At 44.0% G+C, this 22966-nt stretch overlaps 1 protein-coding gene across 1 annotated transcript; it reads right to left on the reverse strand.

The window, feature by feature from the left end:
- Positions 1-5279: 5279 nt before the first annotated feature.
- Aldh9a1 (aldehyde dehydrogenase 9 family member A1) lies at positions 5280-22639 on the reverse strand. The gene is made up of 11 exons (XM_038349282.1): positions 22331-22639; positions 21470-21615; positions 20238-20367; positions 18957-19091; positions 17802-17998; positions 17047-17187; positions 13621-13809; positions 13315-13402; positions 9432-9573; positions 7426-7538; positions 5280-5782 (listed from the first exon to the last, which is right to left on the reverse strand). Exons 1-11 carry the CDS (start codon positions 22509-22511, stop codon positions 5688-5690), a joined length of 1557 nt encoding a protein of 518 aa, XP_038205210.1. The 5' UTR covers positions 22512-22639; the 3' UTR covers positions 5280-5687.
- Positions 22640-22966: the final 327 nt, after the last annotated feature.

The raw sequence follows: 22966 nt of genomic DNA on the forward strand, positions 1-22966 counted from the left end.
TCGTCTGTGAAGCTGAGACAAAGTCTGATTATGGTAATGTATTTGTGATGCCACAGTGCTGAAAAATTAAGTCTTAGCTCCAGTTCAAATGTAGTACTGCTTGATGCTAATAATTAACAGTATGGACTTGAAAAAAATCTATTGAAGATTGCTTATATTGCTTAAAAGGTTAAGTAACAGGGGTTCAGTCAGATGACTTTAGCAGGTAAAGACACTCACCATGAAGTCTGATGGCCTGAGTTCAACCCACATGTTAGATCTGACTCTGCAAGTTGTCCTCTGACCTCTACATGTGCACTGTTGCACATGTACGTACATGTACGTACACACACACACACACATGCACACTTGTCTAAAGCTTTTTTTAAGTTAAGCAAGAAACTCAGATGATAGAACTAGGGATGAGTGTAAATCTAGAACTACTAACAGCCCATTTCGTAGGTGAGAAAGCAGGCTTAGAAATGTCTGTGCCTGAGCTGGAGAGGTGTCTCAGCAGTTAAGAGCACTGACTGCTCTTCCAGAGGACCTGGGTTCAATTCCCAGCACCCACCTGGAAGCCCACAACTGTAAATCCAGTTTCAGGGGACCTGACCCATGTCAAAACTCCAATGCACATAAAATAAAAAAAAATTTAAAAAAAAAGACTGAAAAGAGGAAAAATGTCTGTGCCGATGTCTTTTTAAGAACAAATCAGAAAGGCCTTACAATGGAGAGAATGATGTAGATTGGCAAAATAAGATCGTTGCTCTAAAAACTAAAGTTGACTATGAAGTATGAACAAGAATAGTGTCTAGACCATTGCTGTCCACGAGGCATGCATGGCTTTCAGATGGATAAAATAAAACCCACCAAGATCGTCCTCTTCCTTGGTGCAAGCCACACTTCACTCGCTCTGTGGCTTTTGAGCATTAGAGCTAGGCTTTGGGCAGAGGCATACCTCTAAAACCCATGCATTTCCCATCGTACTGAACTGCTCAACCTTCGGAAATGAACAGTGGAGAGTGACTTAGCTTTGCCTAGATGGCTGTGACTCCCTTGGGGATTATATCAGAATCCACTCCCAGCTCAGGTCATGAGAAGTTGTCACAGTGTACAGAAAAAACACAAAGAAAATGGGCTTCTTCCTCCCCAATAGAGCCCTAGATTTGCCTTCATTTTAGCATTAAGTGTTTCTTTATGAATTGACAGCGATGAGGTGGGAAGTCTGGGGTTTGGACTAGGAAAGACGGCATCAGAAAGCCTCTGTAATAGTCGGGTTTTATTCGTGTTCTATCAGAAACGCATCCATGTAGCCAGCTTTCCTGGACCACCAGCCCCCAAATCATGACACTGAGACTTATTAGTAAATAAATTATGAATGTTTGGCCTTATTTTAGGCTCAGTCTTAGTTTAGGCTTGTCCCACTAGCTCTTATACTGAGCTTATTTTAACCCGTTTCTCTTCATCTACATTTTTGCCTCAGGGCTTTTAAACTGCTTGTTCTGTATCCTACTTTCCCGCTTCCTCCCTGTCTGGCTGGCTGGCGGGCCCTGAGCATCTCCCTCTCTTTCTCCCTTGTTCTTGTCTCAAGAGTCTGGACTCCTCCTCCTCATTCTCTATGCCAGCCAGCCCTGCCTTGCCGTCTATTGCTTAGCCATTCTGCTTTTTATTAGACCAATCAGGTGCCTTAGGCAGGCAGGGTGAGACAAATGTACCACATCTTTACATAAACAAATGCAATGCACCTTTTCACAGCTAAATATTCTGCAGCATAAACAAATATAACACATCTCTACATAAAGTAATATTCCACAACACACCTAATAGGCCTGGAGATCTTGCTGATATTCTCAGCTCTGGCTGCAGACTGCAGGCTCAGCAAGGCACAATGACCCAGTGCTGGTCTTTCAAATACTGGCTTCCCTCCAGCAAGCAGGTGTCAACAGCAGCTTGGGGTACCTTCTACTGTTACAGTCCTTGAGCAGGCCCCAGGCACTGTAGTTCCTAGGCATGCCTCTACCTCAGTAATCCTTCCCAATCACTGAGATCCTTTAATAAGGTCCCTCATGTTGTAGTGACCACAAGCGTAAAGTTATTTTCATTGCTACTTGATAACTGTAATTTTGCTGTTACGAATCATAATGTATCTGTGTTGTCTGATGGTCTTAGGTGACCCCTGTAAAAGGTTGTTTGATCCCACACAAAGGGATCATGACCCACAGGTTAAGAACCACTGTTGTAGATGTTGGCATTCCTCTGCCCTTGACAGCAGCCAGTTACAGTCCTTGGCCCAGGGTGTAAGGCTCTTAAGACTTGTAGCAACCAGAGACTGCTTTTCTCATCTCTGAATCCTATTAGACCTTGTCCTTCTGTCTCAGTTCTGCCCCTGCCTCCTGCTGTCTCTGCTGCTGCCACTTTCCTGCGCTGGCCTTCCTCAAACTGCAGCTGCTGCTGCTACGCCATTGAGCAGCCAGCAGCCTTACCCCTTAGTAGCCTGCCTGCCACTCTGTGCTGCCTTCTGCTACCAACTGCACTCACATTACCCAGAGTAGGCCAGACCAGTGGGGGACAGCTTTTATTGGGTATAGTGATGCGGCTCAGGAGAGGCAACAGTGTCTCCCCGCGAGACCTCTGTACTGGGTAGGATGTCCCAAAGATTCCACAGCCTCCTAAAACATCATCACCGGCTGGGACCCACGTTCCAAGCACATGAGTCTGCAGGGACCCTTTACATTCAAACCCTAATTGTATGGAACTAGAAACGTTCATGTACGATTACTGAGGATCCACTGATCACGCATGCACAGTAAAAGGTACTCAAGACCAGAGGCTGGATGGGCTCAGGCTCCCACAAGTTATGGTAGGAAGCTTGGGCGCTACCTGCTGGTGTAACCTAGCAGAAGTCCAAGCTATCATCTATGTTCTGCCAGAGTGTGCCCCGCTTCCCATTTACATCCCTAAGAGGCTCTCCCACCTTAATCAAAATGACCAAGAGAGGTGAGACTTACGGCTAGGCGGGTAGAAGCATTGACCACCAACCCTAACCACCGCCAAGTTACACTCCCTTAATCCACACAGTGGAACGGGAAAACCCACTCCCCCTGGGTGGTCTCCTGACCCCCACTCTCACGGCCACACGCATCCCCTTACACGGACAGATACATATGCAGTCTCTGCTTCATTCCTCATAAGCAGCACTTTCCAGGTGTTTTCTGACATAACATACTCTGTCCAATTAACTGGCACCTGTGTTTGGCCACTGAGGCCTTGCTATGTGGCTAGAGCAACTCAAAAGCTTTTTGCTTTGTTTTAATTAAGCTTAAGCGGTTACATGGGCTCGCAGCGACTGTGCCGAGCTTGGTGCTCAGAGCCATCCTCAACTCCATCTGCCTAGGAACTCACCTGGGAAGCTCTTCAGAGTCCAGGTGCCCAGATCAATTACATTAGCATCTCCGTCTTTGAAATGCTCAACAGCAGCTCTAATGAAGCCCGAGCTCGAGAACCAGTTCTCTCAAAGCACGGCCTGGCAAGCTTTATAACGCCTATAACGCCTATGACGCAGCTGAGGAGCTTCCTGGAATGCAGATCTGACGGGTCTGGGGTGGGCTGAGAATCTACAGCGCTCTTAACGGGCAGGTGCTGCAGCTCCCTGGGCCACACTGAGCGGCAGCTGCTCATGTACTCTGCAGTTTGAGGCCAATGGCGGCAGTGCTTGCTAGTTCGCATCCTAGTTCAGAAAAGCTATAGTTAGCAGGGGAACAGTTTCAACTGACAACGAATGGTCATCCATACACAGATGGAAAAAGGAGGTGTGTGCTGGTTCCCTTACCTCGGAACACGTTTTTAGTTTGTAGGGTTTTTTTCTTCTTTTGGCTTTTGCGACAGGTTATCTGTGTAGTCCTAGCTGTCCTGGAACTAACTCTGTAGACCAGGCTGGTCTTAAACTCAGAGATCCGCCTGCCTCTGCCTCTCGAGTATTGGGATTAAAGGTGTGAGCGGCTGCCACTTCCTGGCTAGTATGTGGTTTCAAGAAGCCTGCAAGGTGAATTTGAGAAACATGGTCTGCAGTGACGAGGGAACAGCCTGGCAGAGAAAGAAGGGGGAAGTGACGGAAGACAATGTGCGCGGTCGTGATAAGGCACATCAGCTTTATCCCAACTGCAGTTTAAAGCTGCAGCGGCCTAAGCAAGAGCACGTTGTAATCTATTGATCACGGCGAGCTCATTCACTGCTGCCGTCTAATGGCTTTCTTTTGTCAACTTCCTCCCCCCATCCTTGAAAAGGAAGACAAGAAGGTCTTTGTATAAGAACAAGGATTCATAAATATTTCAGAGAAAATAACACCAAGAAAGGCTGTTTTAATCATCCCAGTGCTAACTGCCCTAACTCACCCACGCAAGGGCAAGAGAGCTAGGCCCAGTCATGACATCATTTATCTCTAAATGCCACCTTCACTATTTTAACTAGTCCCCAGAAAGGAGCACGGGCGAGGCCTCAGCTGTAGTAGTCTGCAGCTACAAGGTCTGGTAGCTCTTTAGGGTAGGCCGCAGCAGGGAAGGACAGGGTCACAAAAAGTTGTCATGCCTCAACTTCCCTTGCCTGTCCTGGTCCTATACTTTCTCCTCTGTCCAATCCAGTCTTTAAGATGCGATGAGATTCAAATTAAGACAAAAGATTAACACTGTGATTGGTTCCAATGCTCTGTCACGGAAGCATAATTTGTGTAGTCAAACGATTCTCCTCAGTTGTAGGACAGCAGGCCGCTGTGCAAGGACCGGGGATCAGTGTCTGCGACGGAACGATGGGATGGGTGTTGGCTGCGGCATCAACGATTTTCTCGCTAGCCAGGTCGTCAGGTTTCTCAACGAAATGACCAAAGAACACAGCTTTTGCAAAAGATTTTATTACTATTCATGTATGATATAGGGAGGGGCACACAGCCTTCACATGGGATCTGGGTACAGAAGCATCAGGCTTCTGTGGTAAGACCTTACCCACTGAGCTGTCTTGCTAGCCAAAAGGAACGGAGCTTTTTAAATGCCAGTGGACCACTTTTTCCATAAGTATTACAACTTTTCTGGCTCCAGATAAAAGCTTTAAGAATTTTCTTTTAAGGATTTATTTATTTATTATGTATACAGCATCTGCCTGCAAGTATCCCTGCAGGCCAGAAGAGGGCACCAAATCTCACTCATTACAGATGATTGTGAGCCACCATGTGGTTACTGGTAATTGAACTCAGGACCTCGGGAAGAACAGTCAGTGCTCTGAACTTCTGAGCCATCTCTCAGCTTCCCCCCCCCCCCCCCCCCCGCAAAAAAATCTTTTGTCAATGAACAAAGAAAATGTGTACTGAGTCATCAGGAACCCAAGAAGGAAGGAGTCTTTAGAGCAAACTAGAAAGTTGCCATTGTTGGTGGGACAGACGTGTGAGCAGAGCTGTGGCCTGCCTTTTGAGTGGTGTACTGCTGGGGTGTACAGACCTCTCAGGGACTTGCGGGAAGAACAAGTCCCCTGGCTGGTATCTGAAAGGCAGTTGTGCATATTTTCAATTGGGAAGGGTAACTGCAAGACAGAGGACAATACTGACCCCAACCTCTCCTCCTGAGTGGCCCAGAGCCTGCACGTAAGGGACTATTCAGTTATACTGCTATCAAGGCAGCCAGCTCATTGCACAGCCTGGCTACGTGAACGGGATTCACAGGTTTTCAAAAAGGTGACTCCACTTCACCCATCTCCACATACACCGTCTTCAGCTGAGAATAGTACTCAATCGTCACTCGGCCATTCTCTCTGCCAAATCCTGAAAAGACAAGACGGGGCCAGGGTGAGCTGGACACTATAGTGGTTTCAAGTCACACACTGCTCCAAATGCAGGCTCTGCTGGTCTGGGTGGGAAGCCCTTTCTCAAACCAGGTACTTTTGTGGAGTTGGGGCCAGCGAGTGTTAGGACAGGGAAGTAGCACAGCCTCGTCTCAGAGCATGAGTCCTGACATCCGGTGCCCGCTGCTCTAGGTGAACATCTGAAAAATGTCCAGTCTCTCTAAGGAAACATGTTAAAAAGCAGGTGCTACAGCCTACCAAGCACAAAGCTCTGGGTTCCATCCCCAGCAGCACATAGCCTGGGCAGAGTATCACCTACCTGTAATCCCACTTTACACAGACAAGGGCCTGTTCAAGTTTGCTCCACTACCCAATAAGCTCTAGATACATGAGACTGTGTTCCCCACCCCAGCCCTGAAAAAAAAAGAAACAAAAAAAAAAAAAAACCCAGCAAAGCAGCTTGTTAAAAGCAGCCTCTAAAGCAATCCACCTGACAGCCCTGGAAAGCAGTGTTCATTTAAAACTTGACTAACAAGGTTTATCAATCTTTTAAATGTACAAAGAGCAGACTTCGGGTTCCTTGATTACTTAATATCCTCAAGCACTTCCCAACACCCATCAAATAATGTGTAAAAAAGACAGCATCCCATGCTTGGGCTTTGTGCTGTATCCTGGTCCACACCACGCTCGCTAAGCCTGAGGACAGGCTCTCTGCAGACACAGCCATCGCTCTCTCTCATCACAGTGTCCACTGTCGTGCTACTCAAAAGGGATGAAAACCCTCAGGCCTAAGCCCTATCCTAGAAGTTAGCTATTAATGAAATAGCACCTGACTTCTACTCGCACCATGCACGTGTACAGCTCCTTCGTGTACCACGCTGGGAGGAGGAGGACTGGCGGGATGTCGCTGAGGAGCGCAAGGGTAACACTGAGTACCAGGTAAGACTCGACACCCACAATCACTTCAGTGTTCGTAATATTAAGGTGGCCAAAGACTATGGGTTGGACTCTGAAACTGTGTTCAAATCAATTTTTAGTTTAAATGAAAAAAGTACGGGAAATAAATGAATACAGGTTAACAGAATACAAAGAAAGAACCTCAAAGTGGTGGCTATATCCCTGTGCCTCAAACCCCTGAAACACTAGACCACACATCTGAGGGCAGAAATAAATTAGCAGTAGCTTAGGGGACACTCTGGTGCCATCCAGAACAGAGATGATGGCTAGAACTGTGGCACATGGCAAATTGAGAGACTTTATAAATTTGGGCCCCAAAGAGAAAAACCATTAATATAAGCTTTCTGGAATATAACTTTAGAAGCCCCTAAGCCCTACTGATGGGCATACCTGATGTGGACCCCCTGCAGGAGTGTTTAGTGCTCAGAGCAATCAATCCAACACTTAAGAAAAGATAATGCTACCCACAAGACACGCCATGAGATGCAGATCAGCCATTCACACGCCATGTTACACAGGAGAACTTCCTGGCGATGCCGGCCTGCATTCCAGTGAGGCTGGGGAGGACTGAGTCTGTCTCCTCAGGCCATGCCAGTCACAGGCTGAGGAACACTGGTGTGGCAGCACTGGCTACAGTGGCTGGCTTGTGCATTCCCACCTCCTCACCTGACTTCTTATAGCCACCAAAGGGCAACTCCACTGGGCTGACGTTGTAGTTGTTAATGTAGCATGTTCCCGCCTGAAGCTCGGCTGCCACCCTGTGAGCCCGCTGGATGTCCCTGGGAGGGAAAAGACAGCGCTGGTTATTCACAGTTCACGCTAACTTCACAGGAAACCTCCATAAACTGGAAGGTTCCTGAAATCCTGCCAAACTCTTGTTTCTTCAGACTGTTTAAAACCCTTTCATCGCCAAAGCAAACGATGACCCAGATTTAAAAAAAAAAAAAAAAATCACTAAGCAGCAACAAGAGTGCCGCTATTCCGCGTGTGGAACAACTACACCACCTCACACAAAGTGATGACGGTGGAGCCCTTACACGGTACACAAGCATGCCCTTGCATAGAACACAGGTGTGAAAACTATAAAACCATCTAAAGTCTGGAAATGTATCTCCATGGTCCCAGATTAGATAAAGCTTCCTTAAATATAACACTCAAAGTAACAGACAAAAGCAAAAGCAAAATCCACAAAAATGAGAACCAAATCCACAATGGAATATATGACCTCAGACTCAGGAGAATGGCTGAAAGTAAAACATGCCAACAAAGGCTGACATAGGTATGGAGAAATTAGAGCCTTTTATTTCGTGTGTATGTTTGTGGGCATGTGTGTGCCATAGCACATGTGTGGAGGCCAGAGGACAACTTGGAGTCAGTTCAAGGCCTGTCTAGGCTACAGAACAATGTCATGTTCATCTTTAACAAAGAGCACCTAACTCAAAATAAAAAATATAAAAAAGGACTGGTAATGCTGGAGATATACATCTCATCGTAGGATGCTTGTTTAGTATTGCCAAGGTCCTAGGTTTAATCCTTAGTACCCCAACACACACATAAAGAGCACCTAGCCCACTCAGTCTCCAAATCAGAAAAGCAGAGTCCCAGTCTTTTTGTCAGGGCCCAAAGGGAAGCAATCACATGAGGACCAGCTTCAAAGCACTTCCATGGAAGGAAAACTCAGGCCTTCCTTCCTAGGTATCTGACCACAAGGCAGCATTTGACTTTGGTACCACCAAATGTTCTGCACTCTCAGTGAAGCCCTAGAAAACCACCTTCCCAAGGCCAGTGACCAATCAGTTTGCATATGACCTGGAGATTTACAGTTTTTTTTTTCTTTTTGTTTTGTTTTCTTGTACTGTAGTCTCACTATGTAGCGCAGGCTCACTACCTTCCCAAGGCCAGTGACCAATCAGTTTGCATATGACCTGGAGATTTACAGTTCTTTTCTTTTTCTTTTGTTTTCTTGTACTGTAGTCTCACTATGTAGCCCAGGCTGGTCTCAAACGAATGGCCCACCTGCCTCTGACTGCTGGAGTTATAGGGACGTACCACCACATCCAGATGGTTTTGAAAGAAGTTTTACATCAAATCATTTTTATCTCTATTATAGTGGTTAACATTTATGTACAAATATATTTACAATAGTAACACAATATTTAAAATCGGAGCAACATCATAAATATGCAACACACTAACAAAGTCTATGTAGGTTACAATGCCCACCTGTTAGGAGCTATTACACTGCACTAAAAATGTTGTATTTGAAGAACAATGTCCAGTATTCATAGAGTTAAAAGCTTTCTAAATTCCTTGATGTGAACGTTTTCAATATCTAGCCCAAAGCTTTACATAGATCAGAATCTTAAATATTCAATGAAATAATAAAGCCAGAACTTTCATTAATAAAGTTAATAAAGTTCAGTTTAAACTCCATAGAAGTTTAAACTCCTTTGGCCATCAATGAAAAACTATAAAATACAGCTTTAGCATTTTCTGAATTAAAAAGAAGCAAACAGGGCTGGGGTGTAGCTCGGTCTGATCTTCAGCATCATGAAACAGAGATGCTGATGGCTCTCATGACAGCAAAGTAAGGAGGAGTAAGAATGATTACAGACCCAAGACAACACCATAATCCTTTCCTTCCGAGATGCTGTGGGTGTCGATCCACATACCTGGTAAAGACGCCAGCTGCTAGTCCAAAAGTGGTGTCATTGGCCCGCTCCAGAACCTCATCCTCGGTTTTAAATGGTAAAATGGACATGACTGGTCCAAAGATCTCTTCTCTCACACAGGTCATGTCATCTCTGCAATTAGCTACCAACATTCACAATGAAACCAACAGCAGCAAGGGGAGCATAAACTCATACTATACATTATCTGTACTAAACAGTGAAACACGTAGCTTTAGGGGGAAAATTTTTCAAGAGGATATAGCCACCATGAATATTATTAATTAGACCGTCCTTTTGCATGGAAACTTGGTAATACATATTAGAGTCATCCTGTATAATTCTGAAACCACTTTTTAGAATTCCTAAGGAAGTACCCAGTGAGCTAAGCAAATTTATTTACAAAGATCTTCACCACAGTATTACTTACAACGATGAAAGCAGAAAGCCATAAACTAAACATTCAAAGAGGAAATAATCACACAAACTAGAAACACCTTAATGAACTTTTATAAAGCGTCTAAAAGCAATGTTTTTGAAAACGTTAAATAGATGCTCATAAAATACTCGATAGAAAATGACCCAAAATTGTATCACCACATTTCTGTTGTGATAGATAGATAGATAGATAGATAGATAGATAGATGCACACACACACACACACACTATAGCTATACAAATGCAGTGTAACGATGAAAGTGCATCAAACACCAAAACACGTGACAGAACGACTGGCCTGAATGCCTCAGAAATGCCAAAGTCATGACTAGCAAAGGCACTATACTATCTATCTATCTATCTATCTATCTATCTATCTATATAATATCTATATATAGATAGATAGATTAGATAGATATAGATCTATCTATATAGATATTATATATCTAAATATTATATCTATCTATATAGATATATATCTATATAGATATATAGATCTATATAGATCTATCTAGATTTATATAGATCGATATATATTATATATCTATATATCTATCTAGATATTATATATCTAGATAGATAGATGATAGATAGATAGAGATAGAGATATATATCAATATGTATCGATATAGATATATCGATATATATAGACATATGTATATATAGTGTGTGTATACTGTGACAAAGTATATATGTGTGTATACTGTATAAATATATATATAGTCACATTTTGTTAAATGTTAACTCCTATATAATTACAACTAGAAACAATGCTATAGAGGAAATGAAGAGGTTGGAAAGATGCCTCAGTGGCTCAAGTGTGCACTGTTTTTGCAGAAGACCCAAGTTTGTTTCCCAGCACCCACATCGAGCAGCTCACACCTCCCGTAACTCCAGCTCCACGGGAATCCAGTGCCCTCCCCCAGCCTCCACAGGCACTCCATATCCACGTATGCTTTCATGCATGCATTCACGTGCTGCATGCATACGTGCACACACAAAAACATTTTTAAAAAGAAAATGCAATATAAAACAAATTTAAAAATAAATTAAGGTATATTTGCTTTGTTAAAAATGCACTTAAATGTTTCTAAAAATGACTAACTCCCTAAAATTATTCAGTTCACACTTGACATTTGAACTCTGTCCTTAGAGCTGAGAAGCACCAGTACCAAGCCCCAGCGAGCCTCAAAAGGAGGGAGCATACACCTGCACTGTTAGCAACGCTGCACAGGAACAGTCATAAGCAACTGCACGGGTTAATGACATGTTTTGGAGTACTGTTAGACACCCTGGTTCATTATAACCAGAGTCTAAGAACAGCTCAGTCTAAAATAACTCATGGATTTACAAAGATTCCAGTTCTAAAATCTCTTCAGAAGTGGTGGGGGTGCACACCTTTAATCCCAGCACTTGGGAGGCAGAGGCAGGCATTTCTCTGTGAGTTCGAGGCCAGCCTGATGAGCTAGTTCTAGGACAGGCTCCAAAGCTACAGAGAAACTGTCTCGGAGAAAAAAAAGTGGTGGGGAGTGAAGGGGGAGGAGACTACAGTTGGGATGTATTATATGAGAGAATAAATTTTAAAATAAAGCAAAAAATCTCTTCAGAGGCAGGTTAGTTGTTGCCCTGCACATAGCACACTGTATCAGCGCACTAGAGACGCTGGACTTCAAGGATAAGTAATAGATTGCATTCCCTAATAACTGGCTGTGTTCTTGGTTGTGTTCTAAGTCTTTGAAAATTAATAATCCACATGTAAATTCTATTTTAATTACTCAAAACAATTATCCAATCCTCTCTGAATAGATTCTGTCAGCTTACAAAGGATGGCTACACAAATGGCTCTGTGGGCCCTGGGCTTTACGCTCGAGAGCTGGAGGGGACGGGTATGAAAGGCAGCAGCATGCTGTCTGAAACACAGAGCGGTCCTTAAGTCTTGAGCAAGTCAGACTGAGGCTCTAAATTAGTTCTAAACTTCCTAGTGCATAAAGGTGAACTGTGGGTCTGTTACAATGCACATCGCTAGGCAGACAGCAGAAATCTGTTTTAACAGGTGTTCTAAGTCACACATATGTTAAAACACAAGCTAGCTTCCAGAATCACAAGAGGGCTGGCTCCCTCTCCTTTTGCTGTGGGAACTCCTTTAGCCAATAGCCTTTAAGATACTGGCACACTCTGGGCATGGCCACATGTACTATATAAACAGATGTAGAAACGGTTGTAGCCCCTTTGGCTGTTGGATTCAGTTCCTGTTCCCTGCTCATGCAGAGGACTGCTGATCTGTGAGTCTACACCTAAATAAAGAGACCTTTATTATACTCCATTCTGAGCGAGTGTGGGACGACTTTATTATAATCCTCCACACTCTTTGACTGGCTTCACAATCTGCATAAAGTCTAACTGTAAAGTACATGTTCTTGGTGGAAAGTCTATGATATTCAGAAATACACAAAATGTAATGAAAGGAGCCTTAACCCCAGCATACGGAGAACTCACTAATATGGTCTCACTATGTACTCTATTCCTTCCTTTGCTTCAGGTTCTTCAACAGATTTAGAATAGTATCACAATTTTATCGTCTAACCCATATATTTCACTTAACATATAAACTTGCCCTATTTGTTACTCATTCAATTACAACTAACCTAATCCATGGTATGGAGTTAGGCTCATAGCTTTTCAATACCAGTGGCTATTTCTTTAGGTTAAAGGTTAACACCACCACCAACAGGGTCACAGGTTTAGAATCAGTTTAATTGCTAATATAAGATTTACAGGTACTGCTTAAAGACTATAAAACAATATTTGTATGAATGTTCTAACAAAAAATGTAAATGAGACTAATAAAAGCAGGGTTTAGCTGGGTGTGGTAGTATTTGCCTTTATTTAACCCAGCACTCAAGAAGCAGCGAGAGTCAAATCTCTGTTAAGTTCAAAGCCAGCATGGCCAGAGTGTTCCAGGTCAGTGAGACCGTGGAGGCAAGCAGGTTTGATATGATGCCCATGTATACTTGACTGTTCAAACTAGAGTTTGAAGAGTGAAAATATGTAATAAAACTTACTAAACTTACACCTGAAAAATTGATTCTGTTATATTGATATGTTACAGTTCAAAGGAAAAGCATGTTTTACACTACTGAGGAGTTCAATACTTTTTTTTAATCAAACATGTATTGGGTTTTTTATTTAAAGCTTATTCCAAGAACAAATGTCTCCAGTACATATGGATGTATGTACCTAGTACATAAACCAATATACATGACTGTCCTAGCTTAGAGGTACCTATGGGGCTTCAAAACTAATGAAGTAGTGCTACTTCTTAAACCTGGATAGTGGAATCATTAAAGTTGCCAACCCTTACTCTATGACATTACATAGTTCATAAATATTCATTTCTAACTATCTACTATTTAATTCAAGTCATTTAAAAGCAAACAAGAAGACATACTTAAAATGCAAGGTGTCATGTAATATCCATGTTTTAACTTAGGATCCGTTGGTTCATACGGCTCTCCACCATATAGCACAGTAGCACCCTAAGTGAAAAAGAAAAGGCAGGCATCTTCTGTATTGAACACACAACCCCATATGTGTTCCCACAAGGACGAAGGTAGCCCGAGCAAAGGCACATAGCATTTACCCTCCCAAGACAGAACACTCGTGGATACTAATCACCAATGTAAATGCAAAAAAGAGCATGGGGCAAGGAGCCATGACGTAACCCGCCCCTTCCCAGCTGCCGTTAATTTCTCACCTCCTCCTTTGCTGACTTTATAAACCCAAGGACCCGTTCCAGATGTGGGCCATTGATGAGTGGCCCCATCCTTGTATCTTCCAGAAGGGGGTCCCCAATTCTAATGTTTTGCGTCTGCTTCACGACTTCTTTTGTAAATTTGTCAATAATTTCCTTTTGCACAAACACTCTGGTGCCATTACAGCAAACCTAAAAGACAGAAGACATCAATTTGTGTGGCAAATAAAAAAAAAAAAAATGAGGAAAAAAACATGTAAAAACTTTTTATGGGTCATGACCCATTTTTTTAATGTTTTATTTTATGTATACTGATGCTCTGCCCGCATGTCAGTCTGTGTGTCATGTGTGTGCCTGGTACCTGTGGAGGCCAAAAGAAGGCATTGGATTTCCTGGACCTGGAGTCACAGATGATTCTGAGCCACCATGTGGGTGCTAGGAATCGAACCCAGATCCTCTATAAGAGCAGTCAATGCTCTTAACTGCTCAGTCATCTCTCCAGCCCTACAACACATTTTTTAAAGAATATTTTCATTTCTAAAAACTTCCCTAAGTAATTAGGAAGGATCGGTTATATGATTGTAGACACACATCTCACAGGCATAATCTGCCCTTTAATAGAAAAGTTAATCCTTACTCTGCTGAAACTGTCTTAAGACCATTGATGGCCCACAGGATCAGAGCCCTCGCTTACCCCTCTGCAGTACTGGCTGCTCACTCTGGTTGTTTCTGAGGAGTGGGAGGTGAGGGTGGGTCAAAAATAAAACAGGTTAAGAGCTTTTTTAAATTTTTTTTTTTTTTTTTGGTTTTTCGAGACAGGGTTTCTCTGCAGCTTTTTTAGAGCCTGTCCTGGAACTAGCTCTTGTAGACCAGGCTGGCCTCGAACTCACAGAGATCCGCCTGCCTCTTTTAAAAATTTAAAAAAATTTAAGCTAATTTTAAAATTAGTCTTGAGCCTAATTTTAAAAACTGAACATTTCAGTTAGTATTATCTCTAAAACTAAAAAATTACAACTTACTCGTTCTTACAGGAACAAACATCAATACTGTTCAAATACCATACACACATATAGTAGAACAGAGAACGAAGTCCCAGAAATAGAATATCCCTATGAAGTTAAATGGCATGATTTCCAGGATATAGTAAGTGGGGGGAAAATGGTGCTTCTAGCTTGTAAGTAGAGGAATAAAAATATACAAATATCTGGTCATTTTGTTCAAAGAGCAGAATGGGAAATGGGTGAGAACAGGAAGAAGGGATGGGAATAGGTAGAAGGAATGAGGAGAAGTTCCAGTTCTGAGTGGGGTTCTTTAAAAAAAAAAAAAAAAACTCTGATATTCAGACCTATGATCATATCTTGCCTGATCGAAGCAGATTTTAAAAATCTTTAAAGGACAAAGGAAAAGACACCTCAAATGAAACACAAACAGAAACCAAAGAACCCGCTATTCTAAATGAACATTGTAACCATAGTGTGTAAACAGAAGTTTCTGTCCCACCCAGTCCTACAGCCATTCAGATCCAAATAAACACACAGAGGTTTACATTAATTATACAGTTTGTTCTACTGGCTCAGGCTTATTATTAAGCTACCTCTGACAATTCAAAATAACCCATAATTCTTATCTATGTTTAGCCATATGGCTTGGTACCTTTTCACAATAAGGCATTCTCATTTTTCTTCGTCTGTGTCTGGCTTGTAACTACCTCTGTCTTTCCTCTTCCCAGAATTCTCTCAGTCTGGTCACCCCACCTATACTTCCTTCCTGGCCAATCAGTGTTTTATTAAACTAGCATGAATGACAAATCTTTACAGTGTACAAGAGCATTATCCCACAGCATTTCCTCCTGGATCGTCTCAGCCAGCAGCCTTGGACTGCTCTGGATGTAGAACTCAGAGGAAACTACAACACAGGCATCTGAAACACTGGATCATCATGTGAAAGCAGGGGGAATAGAACAGATCTATGTAACTTCTGAACATAGCTTTCGGCCTGTATAAAAAAAAAAGGCTAAGTAGTGGTGGCACACACTTTAGTCCAGCACTTGAGAGGCAGAGGCAGGAGAATCTCTGACTTAAGAGGCAAGCCTGGTCTACAAAGAGAACAGCCAGGGCTACACATAAGAAACCCTGTCTCAAAACAACAACGTTCTCTCCCACCTTTGTTATTATTTCTCTTAACTATACATGTTTATGTGGTATAATGTGATCATTTGGTACATGTATCAAACTAGCCAGTGGGTACAATCTGGAATAATTGGAGTAATTAGCATTGTTTCCACTGTGAGCTCTTTTGAGAGAGAAGGTCTCTGTATAGCCCACACTGTCCTTGACTTTCCAGCTTCCCAAGTGCTGGGGTCATAGGCATGTGCACCATGCCTAGTTTTAACTCTTTGACCTGAGTAACTTCTTTGATTTCTGGCAGTTGAGGTATTCTAGACCCATCTCATTCTTTTTCCAACTAAACTCTGGAATTGGCCATTTGTCTAGGCAGCCCTGGTTTCAGTTAAGTGCAAAGTGAGACCTAGAAACCAAGCTTTAGGGCTGGGGATGTAGCTCAGTGGTAGAAGGCTTACCTGCTGGTTTTGAGATCCCGAGTTTAACCCCCAGTACTGCCAAGAGGAAAAAAAATATCCTACCAAGATCTCAGTGTCAGGATCTTGACTGCTACTGTGTCCATGTTGCTCATAATTCTCAGACCAGGGCTAGGGAATGCATATCTGTGTGTGTGTGAGACACTTTGTTTTGTTTTTCTTTTCTTTTTTTAAGACAGGGTTTCTCTATGTAAGAGCCCTAGCTGTCCTAAAACTAGCTCTGTAGAGCACACTGGCCTGAACTCAAAGAGATTCGCTTGCCCCTGCCTCCCGAGTGCCAGGATTAAAGCCAATAAATTAACACTCATAGAGTATTAATCACACTATGCTTATGTAAAAGAATGTGGTTTGGGGGGCTGTGCTACAGTATTTGATAGTTAGGGACCTTGTGTCTATAACTTTCTCTCAGATAGTTCAGGAAGACACTGATTCTGTAGGATGTATATACACAGACTGGAAGGAGGGTGAAGCAAACAGGTTAGATTCTGCAGCGCTTCTCAACCTGTGGGTCATGACCCCTTTGGCAAACCTCTATCTCCAAAAATACCTACATTGTGATTCATAACAGTAGCAAAAATTATAGCTACAAAATAACAATGAAAATCATCTTCCGGTTGTGGGCCACCACAACAGGAGGAACTGTGTTAATGGGTGGCAGCCTCAAGAAGGCCAAGGACCACCGTATTAGAGGGATCTGGTTCAGAGATATACAGGAACTCTTGGTACTATTTATTCACAACTACCCTGTACTTCTCAGTGTGTCTAGAATGTCAGCATGCTGCCAGGGGGAGAGGCAGGGATTCCTTCCCAGCCCTTCCAGGAAGAGTTCATACCTGGCCTTGTGTGAGGAAGTTGGCCACCAATGCCCCCTTCACAGCGTTCTCCAGGTCACAGTCTGAGAAGATGATCAGAGGAGATTTGCCTCCAAGCTCCAAGGTGACAGGTTTGATTCCTTTAGAGGACATTTCCATGATCTACAGAACCAAACAAAGCACCCGGAAGTTTAACGTAAGTCAGCCTGCATGCTAGGTCAACTCAACCTGAACCTACCAGGTTATCTTTGTCTGACAGGAGCCAGAACCTGTCCTCATGAGCACTGGGCTCTTCATACACTTAGAATATTCTTTGGCAAAAGCTTCTAAGAATTTACAGAACATCACATAAAATCCTGAAGCAAGAGTTCCTTTAAAACATACTGACAATTCATAGGATTCTTGCAGCCAGGAATTCTTTTTGCATTCTTATGTTTAGGGCTATTTAAAACTTGGAACATAAATCCAGGTCGAAGTAACCTAAGAGAATATTCCTTCTTCTATACAATACAGTTAACTCACCAACAGAGCACAGTGCAGCCCAGGCCCCAATCCCTCACACACATCATCTCCTGAAGCAGGTGAGAATTTCTACCCCACCTGGCCTACCACAAACCACCCACACAGGCCCTCTTTCCCCCGTCACGTGCACAGAAAGAGTAGAATTTCCTGACCCATTCCCAACATAAACTCAAAATCTGCAAAATACACAGTGGGCAGGACTAGCTTTGCCAGACTCAGCCATTTGTGTCGAACAAAGCTGGTGTCGTCTGTACCTTCATGCCAGTAGGCACACTTCCAGTGAAGGAGACTTTGGCCACATCGCGATGCTGACACAGAAACTGGCCTGTGGCAGCCCCACCTTGCACCACGTTGAAGAGGCCAGGAGGCGCGCCCGCTTTGGTATAGATCTCAGCCAGGAGCAAAGCAGACATGGGTGTGAAGGGAGAAGGCTTAAAGATCATGGCGTTACCTGTAGAAAAGCAAATGCTCCTCTCAGACAAGACTAGACGATTCCAACTGGTTCCTGGTCCTCTAAATTAACCAACGATGTTACTAATTCTAGAACCATGAGACTGAAACGATGACCCATTAGTTAAGAGCACTTGTTGCTCTGGCAGAGTCTGAAATCAGTTTCCAGTACACAAAGGATGGCTTAGAACCAGATGTAACTCCAGATCCAGGGAATCCAAGTACTAGTGGTACACATGGTATACTATATACCATCTATCTATCTATCTATCTATCTACCTATCATCTATCTATCTATCTACCTACCTACCTACCTACCTACCTACCTACCTATCTATCTATGCAGGCAAACACTCATACATAAAAAACCAATAAACCTAAAATTATTTTTTTACAAAAGGACATACCTTGTTTCCCCACCTTCGGTTCTCATGTATCAAGGTCTTTGGACATGGGTTATCCTATTTAAAGCTTGCAACTTCAATGTGAAGTAGGGATAATTAGTCTCATAAAAGTTAACTGAAGACCAAAAACTTCCATTTCCTTTCATTCCAACACTAGAAGGCTGAATCAAAAGGATAGCCTAGCCAGGTGGTGGTGGAAACACCTTTAATCCCAGCACTCGGAAGACAGAGGCCCACAGATCTCTATGAGTTTGAGGCCAGCCTGGTCTACAGAATGAGTTCTAGAACACCCAAGGCTACACAGAGAAACCCTGTCTCAAAAGCCACCTCTCCCCACCCCCAAAAAAGGATAGCCTAGAATACACAGCCAGTTCCTACATCAGAAACAAACTGGACAGATGCAAAATAGAAACCCCAAGACATGACCTGTGTGTGCAACCTCAACTCTAATTCCTTCAGGTGCAAGGCAAGGCAGGAACAGACCCACATCCTCTTAGACTGACTGCCCCAAGGCAGCTCTTGCTGTCTGCGGAGGGCTAAGTGACTTATTCTTACCACATGCCAAAGCAGGAGCAGACTTCCAACAGGCAATCTGGAAGGGGTAGTTCCATGCTCCTATCCCCACACACACCCCAAGTGGCTCTCTTCTGGTGTAGCCGAAGGACCCATTTGGGAGCTGGACATGCTCTCCTGGGAGTAAAATAGAGTAAGAAATGATGCAAGTCTATGCTTCCCACAATTTCATTAGCACAAGATCATCCTAGTTAACTCTCAAAGACTCTTCTGTAGGGGCTGGAGAGATGGCTCAGCATTGAAGAGCACTTGCTGCTCTTCCAAAGGACCCAGGTTCAGGTTTCAGCGTCCACGTGATGGCTCACATCTATCTGTTAATTCCAGTCCCCGGGGATCATACACCCTCTTTTGGCCTCTGTAGATACCAGACATGCAAGCAGTATATGACGCACATTCAGGCAAAAAGACCCATACACACATAATTTTAAAAATAAAAACAAGCCAAGTATGGCAGTGCATGCCTTTCATCCCAGCACTGGAGAAGCAGAGAGGTGGGTCTCTGAGTTCAAGGCCAGCCTGGTCTATGTAGCGAATTCCATGCAAGCAAATCATGGCTATATAATAAGACCCCATTTCAAAAATAAATATTTAAAAGCAAACAAAACAAACTCTCCTAAGTGCTACTGGGTAACTTAGACAAATATAGAAATGGGGGACAACTCAGCAGAAGTCTGAGGACCCTAGAACCCTGGACTGCTCACTTACCACTTGTGGCTCAGGTGGGCTCTACCACCCATTCAATATGAACTGCTGTAAACATTTGTTTGAGATATGTTTCATTTACCTCAGATAGCCTCAAACTCACTATGTAGCTGAGGATGCCTTTAACATTCTGACCCTCCTGCATCCCTCTCCTAGATACTAGGATTACACATGGGTAGTGGGTATCACCACACTCAGGAGTGTGCGATATTTGGAACTGGACCCAAGGCTCCAGGCATACTAGGCAAGCACTCCAATTTAGCTACATTCCTGGCCTGAACTGGATAACAATGGTAAGCATCATGCAGACTCTTACAAACTAGTGCTCGAACCATTTGGTCTACAGTTCAGGTTTAATACTGGATGCTTTCATGTGCTATCTCATTGAATCCTTAGAACAATCCAAGAAATTGTTACTATCTCCACCTTAGTTAAGGAATGATAAGCTAACATAAGCCACCCAAGTAGGTAACAATCAACTTAAGACTTTGCCCTTCACCACCAGGCTCTGCTCTTCTGCCCTCTGATTAGATGGTCACCTGAGGCCACGCCAGGGCTCACCTGCCATGGATGCAGCCAGGCCTGCATAGTATTCCAGGCACTGCCACGAAGTGTCAATATCCAGGCGGGCCTCAAATATGGACTTTCCATTGTTGATTGTCTCCATGATGGCAATTGCATCCTTTTGTTCCTTTGGGTAAAACAGAAGAGGAGATTTAATTCATATTATGATGTTTCAAAATGGCCAGTGCTTAAAAAGAAATGTGTCACTCAAGTTCCAAGCCTAGAAAAGACTGGCACTTGTGAGGAACCTCGGCAGAATAACGGTGCTGGGCTGGGAGACAAACACCTGTTGTCCTCCTTCCAGGTCATCAGGGGACAAAGATGGAGACCACGTCAGGATAAGTTAGAAAATGGAAGTTTTAAGAACAAGTATGTGCACGTGGATGAATGAGAACACGTATATGAGCATATATTCTGACATTTCTACAGGGCCCAGGCTATCTGCGCACGGAACACAGGCACGCTAACTGAAGGGCAAAGATCTCGGAAGAGACTGCATGCCCCCAGAGAGACCTTTGGAGCTATAATTTCTTGCTCCTAGAGCCATCTGTTTATCCTCCAAGGTAGTAATAATAACCACAGTGGCTCTTCCCTCTCAGTCCCACAGACTTGCTTGATGAGCAATTAATCTCAATACCTCCCCCAGAATATGATGAGAAGATGCAAGTGAAGTCTTCTGATACTCGAATTTCCCCATAGTGAAAACCCCTGCACCTACAAGCTGCGACAGTGTGCTGTAAGAAGCCTTTTTCCCTGAACTCCAAAGCTCCGTGCAATCTATCAGAATACATGTGCACTGATACCACTGGTAAGTGTGCATACAGATATTTGGTTATACATATAAACACATTCTTGCAAACAGGTTAACTCTCAGACCCTTCAAGGTTTCTCACAGCATACTTAGGACAAAAAAGACAAAGAAACCCGACATTCCCACCAAAGATAGAATTCACGTTCTGATGTACATCACTCTGAGTCTTCTAAGTTTCTGATAAGGTTTTTTTTTTTGTTTTTTTGGTATCTCTGAACTCTTCCCAAGCAATTAAGGTCCCAGGGAGCCCTCGGCGGACGTGTGCTTTATATACCAAGGTGAGCACGGGGAATGAACGTTTCTCCATTTCACACGAGCTATCCCAACCTGAAGCTGCATCGATGTTAACTGCGACCACCCTCAGAGCAGTGAGAATGGAGTTTGGCTCAAAAGGAAAGTATCGATACAGATAACACACCTTTATCATCCGGGCAGCCTCTAAAAGGACTTGGCCACGCTCCATGCCAGATTTCTTTCTCCAGATTTCAAAGGCATCCTTTGCACTTTTAACAGCCAAACTTACTTCATTTTCTCCTGAACACTGTAAAGTAGCTATCACTCGGCCTAGAGAGAAACAGAAAGTCCGTTTTATCGCAAGTGGTTGCAAAACACATTTAAACTGTTTCTATCAGCCTTCTCCGGGGGATCTCTGTGACCATGATCTCATTTCGTTCTTAATTTTGTGACCAGGAATCCCTTTCGAGTCCAATAAAGTTCCAGGTAGTAAACAACACAGATGCAGGCAAAACACTCAACACATATTTTAAAAATAAAAACAAGCCAAGTATGGTGACACATGCCTTTAATCCCAGCACTCGGGAGGCAGAGGCAGGCATTTCTCCGTGAGTTCAAGGCCAGCCTGGTCTACAGAGTTCCAGGACTGGCTCCATAGCTGAGAAACCCTGTCTCAAAAAAGAAAAAAATTAAAAATAAAACAAACTCTCATAAGTGATATATATATATATATATATATATATATGAAATATAGTCTAAGTTAGCAGCAGAGATCTGAGAACCCTAGAACCCTGGACTGCTCACTTACCACGAGGCTCAGGGGGCTCTACCAACCATTCAATAAAAACTGCTGTAAACATTTAAGATGGGTTTCATTTGCCCCAGCTGCCACTTTTCCACGAGCCTCCGCAGCACTCTGCGCCCCACACTGCGGCCGTGCAAGTCCAGCAACCCTTTGCGGAGTGCTCGGAAGGCGGACAAGGGGCAGCAGACTCAGTGCACTGGGCCAAGGAGAGCCCACTCCACCCGCGTCCAGCCCGGTTACCGGTGGCCGGCTCGAAGGCCTTCTCCGTGCCGCTGCTGTCCACGGGCTCCACGCGGGCCCCGCCGCGGTAGTTGAGCGGCTCCAACTGGACGAAGGTGCCAGTGCTCATGGCGGCAACCGCTGCAAGCCCGGGAGTGCGGAAGAGCAACGTCGGTCCACAGCCAACTGCACGGAGAAACATCTGTCGAGTGCGCAGCTCGGAGGGAAGCCCCACTAGCCCACACGCGGGGAGGGCGGAGCGGAGGAGCGGGACCGATTAGGAGCGGGGTTGCGAAGGGGCGGGACCTATGGAAGGAGGCGACCCTGGGCGAGTTTGGACCGCGAGGGGGCGGGAATGGGGCGAACAAGGAAAGCCCGGAAGAGCCTGCTGGGAGGAAGGGGCAGTGGGGAGGGCGAGACCGCGCGTAGGCGGCCCATGGGGGTGGGGATGGGGGGGTGGGGGGAGTGGCATGAGGGGGAGTATCTTGGGCCCAGCCAGCATTGTTAAAGGAAGAGATAAAGAGTATAACTTGGTCACCTTCCCATCTCCAGGCCTCCCAAGGAGAAAGTCTTTGAGAATCCACCTTGTCATCTAAGGCCATTCTTAACCACAATCCCCAAGCATCCTGGTGTCAAGCTCTGTATTGTTAGGGCTCA

This window comes from Arvicola amphibius, chromosome 12 (genome assembly GCF_903992535.2).
Source record: "Arvicola amphibius chromosome 12, mArvAmp1.2, whole genome shotgun sequence".
NCBI classification, from domain to species: Eukaryota; Metazoa; Chordata; class Mammalia; order Rodentia; family Cricetidae; genus Arvicola; species Arvicola amphibius.

What these genes read in the sequence shown, in the direction of transcription:
- Aldh9a1 (XM_038349282.1), bottom strand. Translation starts at nt 22,511, where the DNA reads ATGTTTCTCCGTGCAGTTGGCTGTGGACCGACGTTGCTCTTCCGCACT. An exon ending in CATGACACCTTGCATTTTAA is followed by an intron (nt 9,574 to 13,314) that starts GTATGTCTTCTT and finishes GAATGTTGGTAG; the next exon opens with CTAATTGCAGAGATGACATG. An exon ending in GCAGCTGGCGTCTTTACCAG is followed by an intron (nt 7,539 to 9,431) that starts GTATGTGGATCG and finishes TTTCCCTCCCAG; the next exon opens with GGACATCCAGCGGGCTCACA.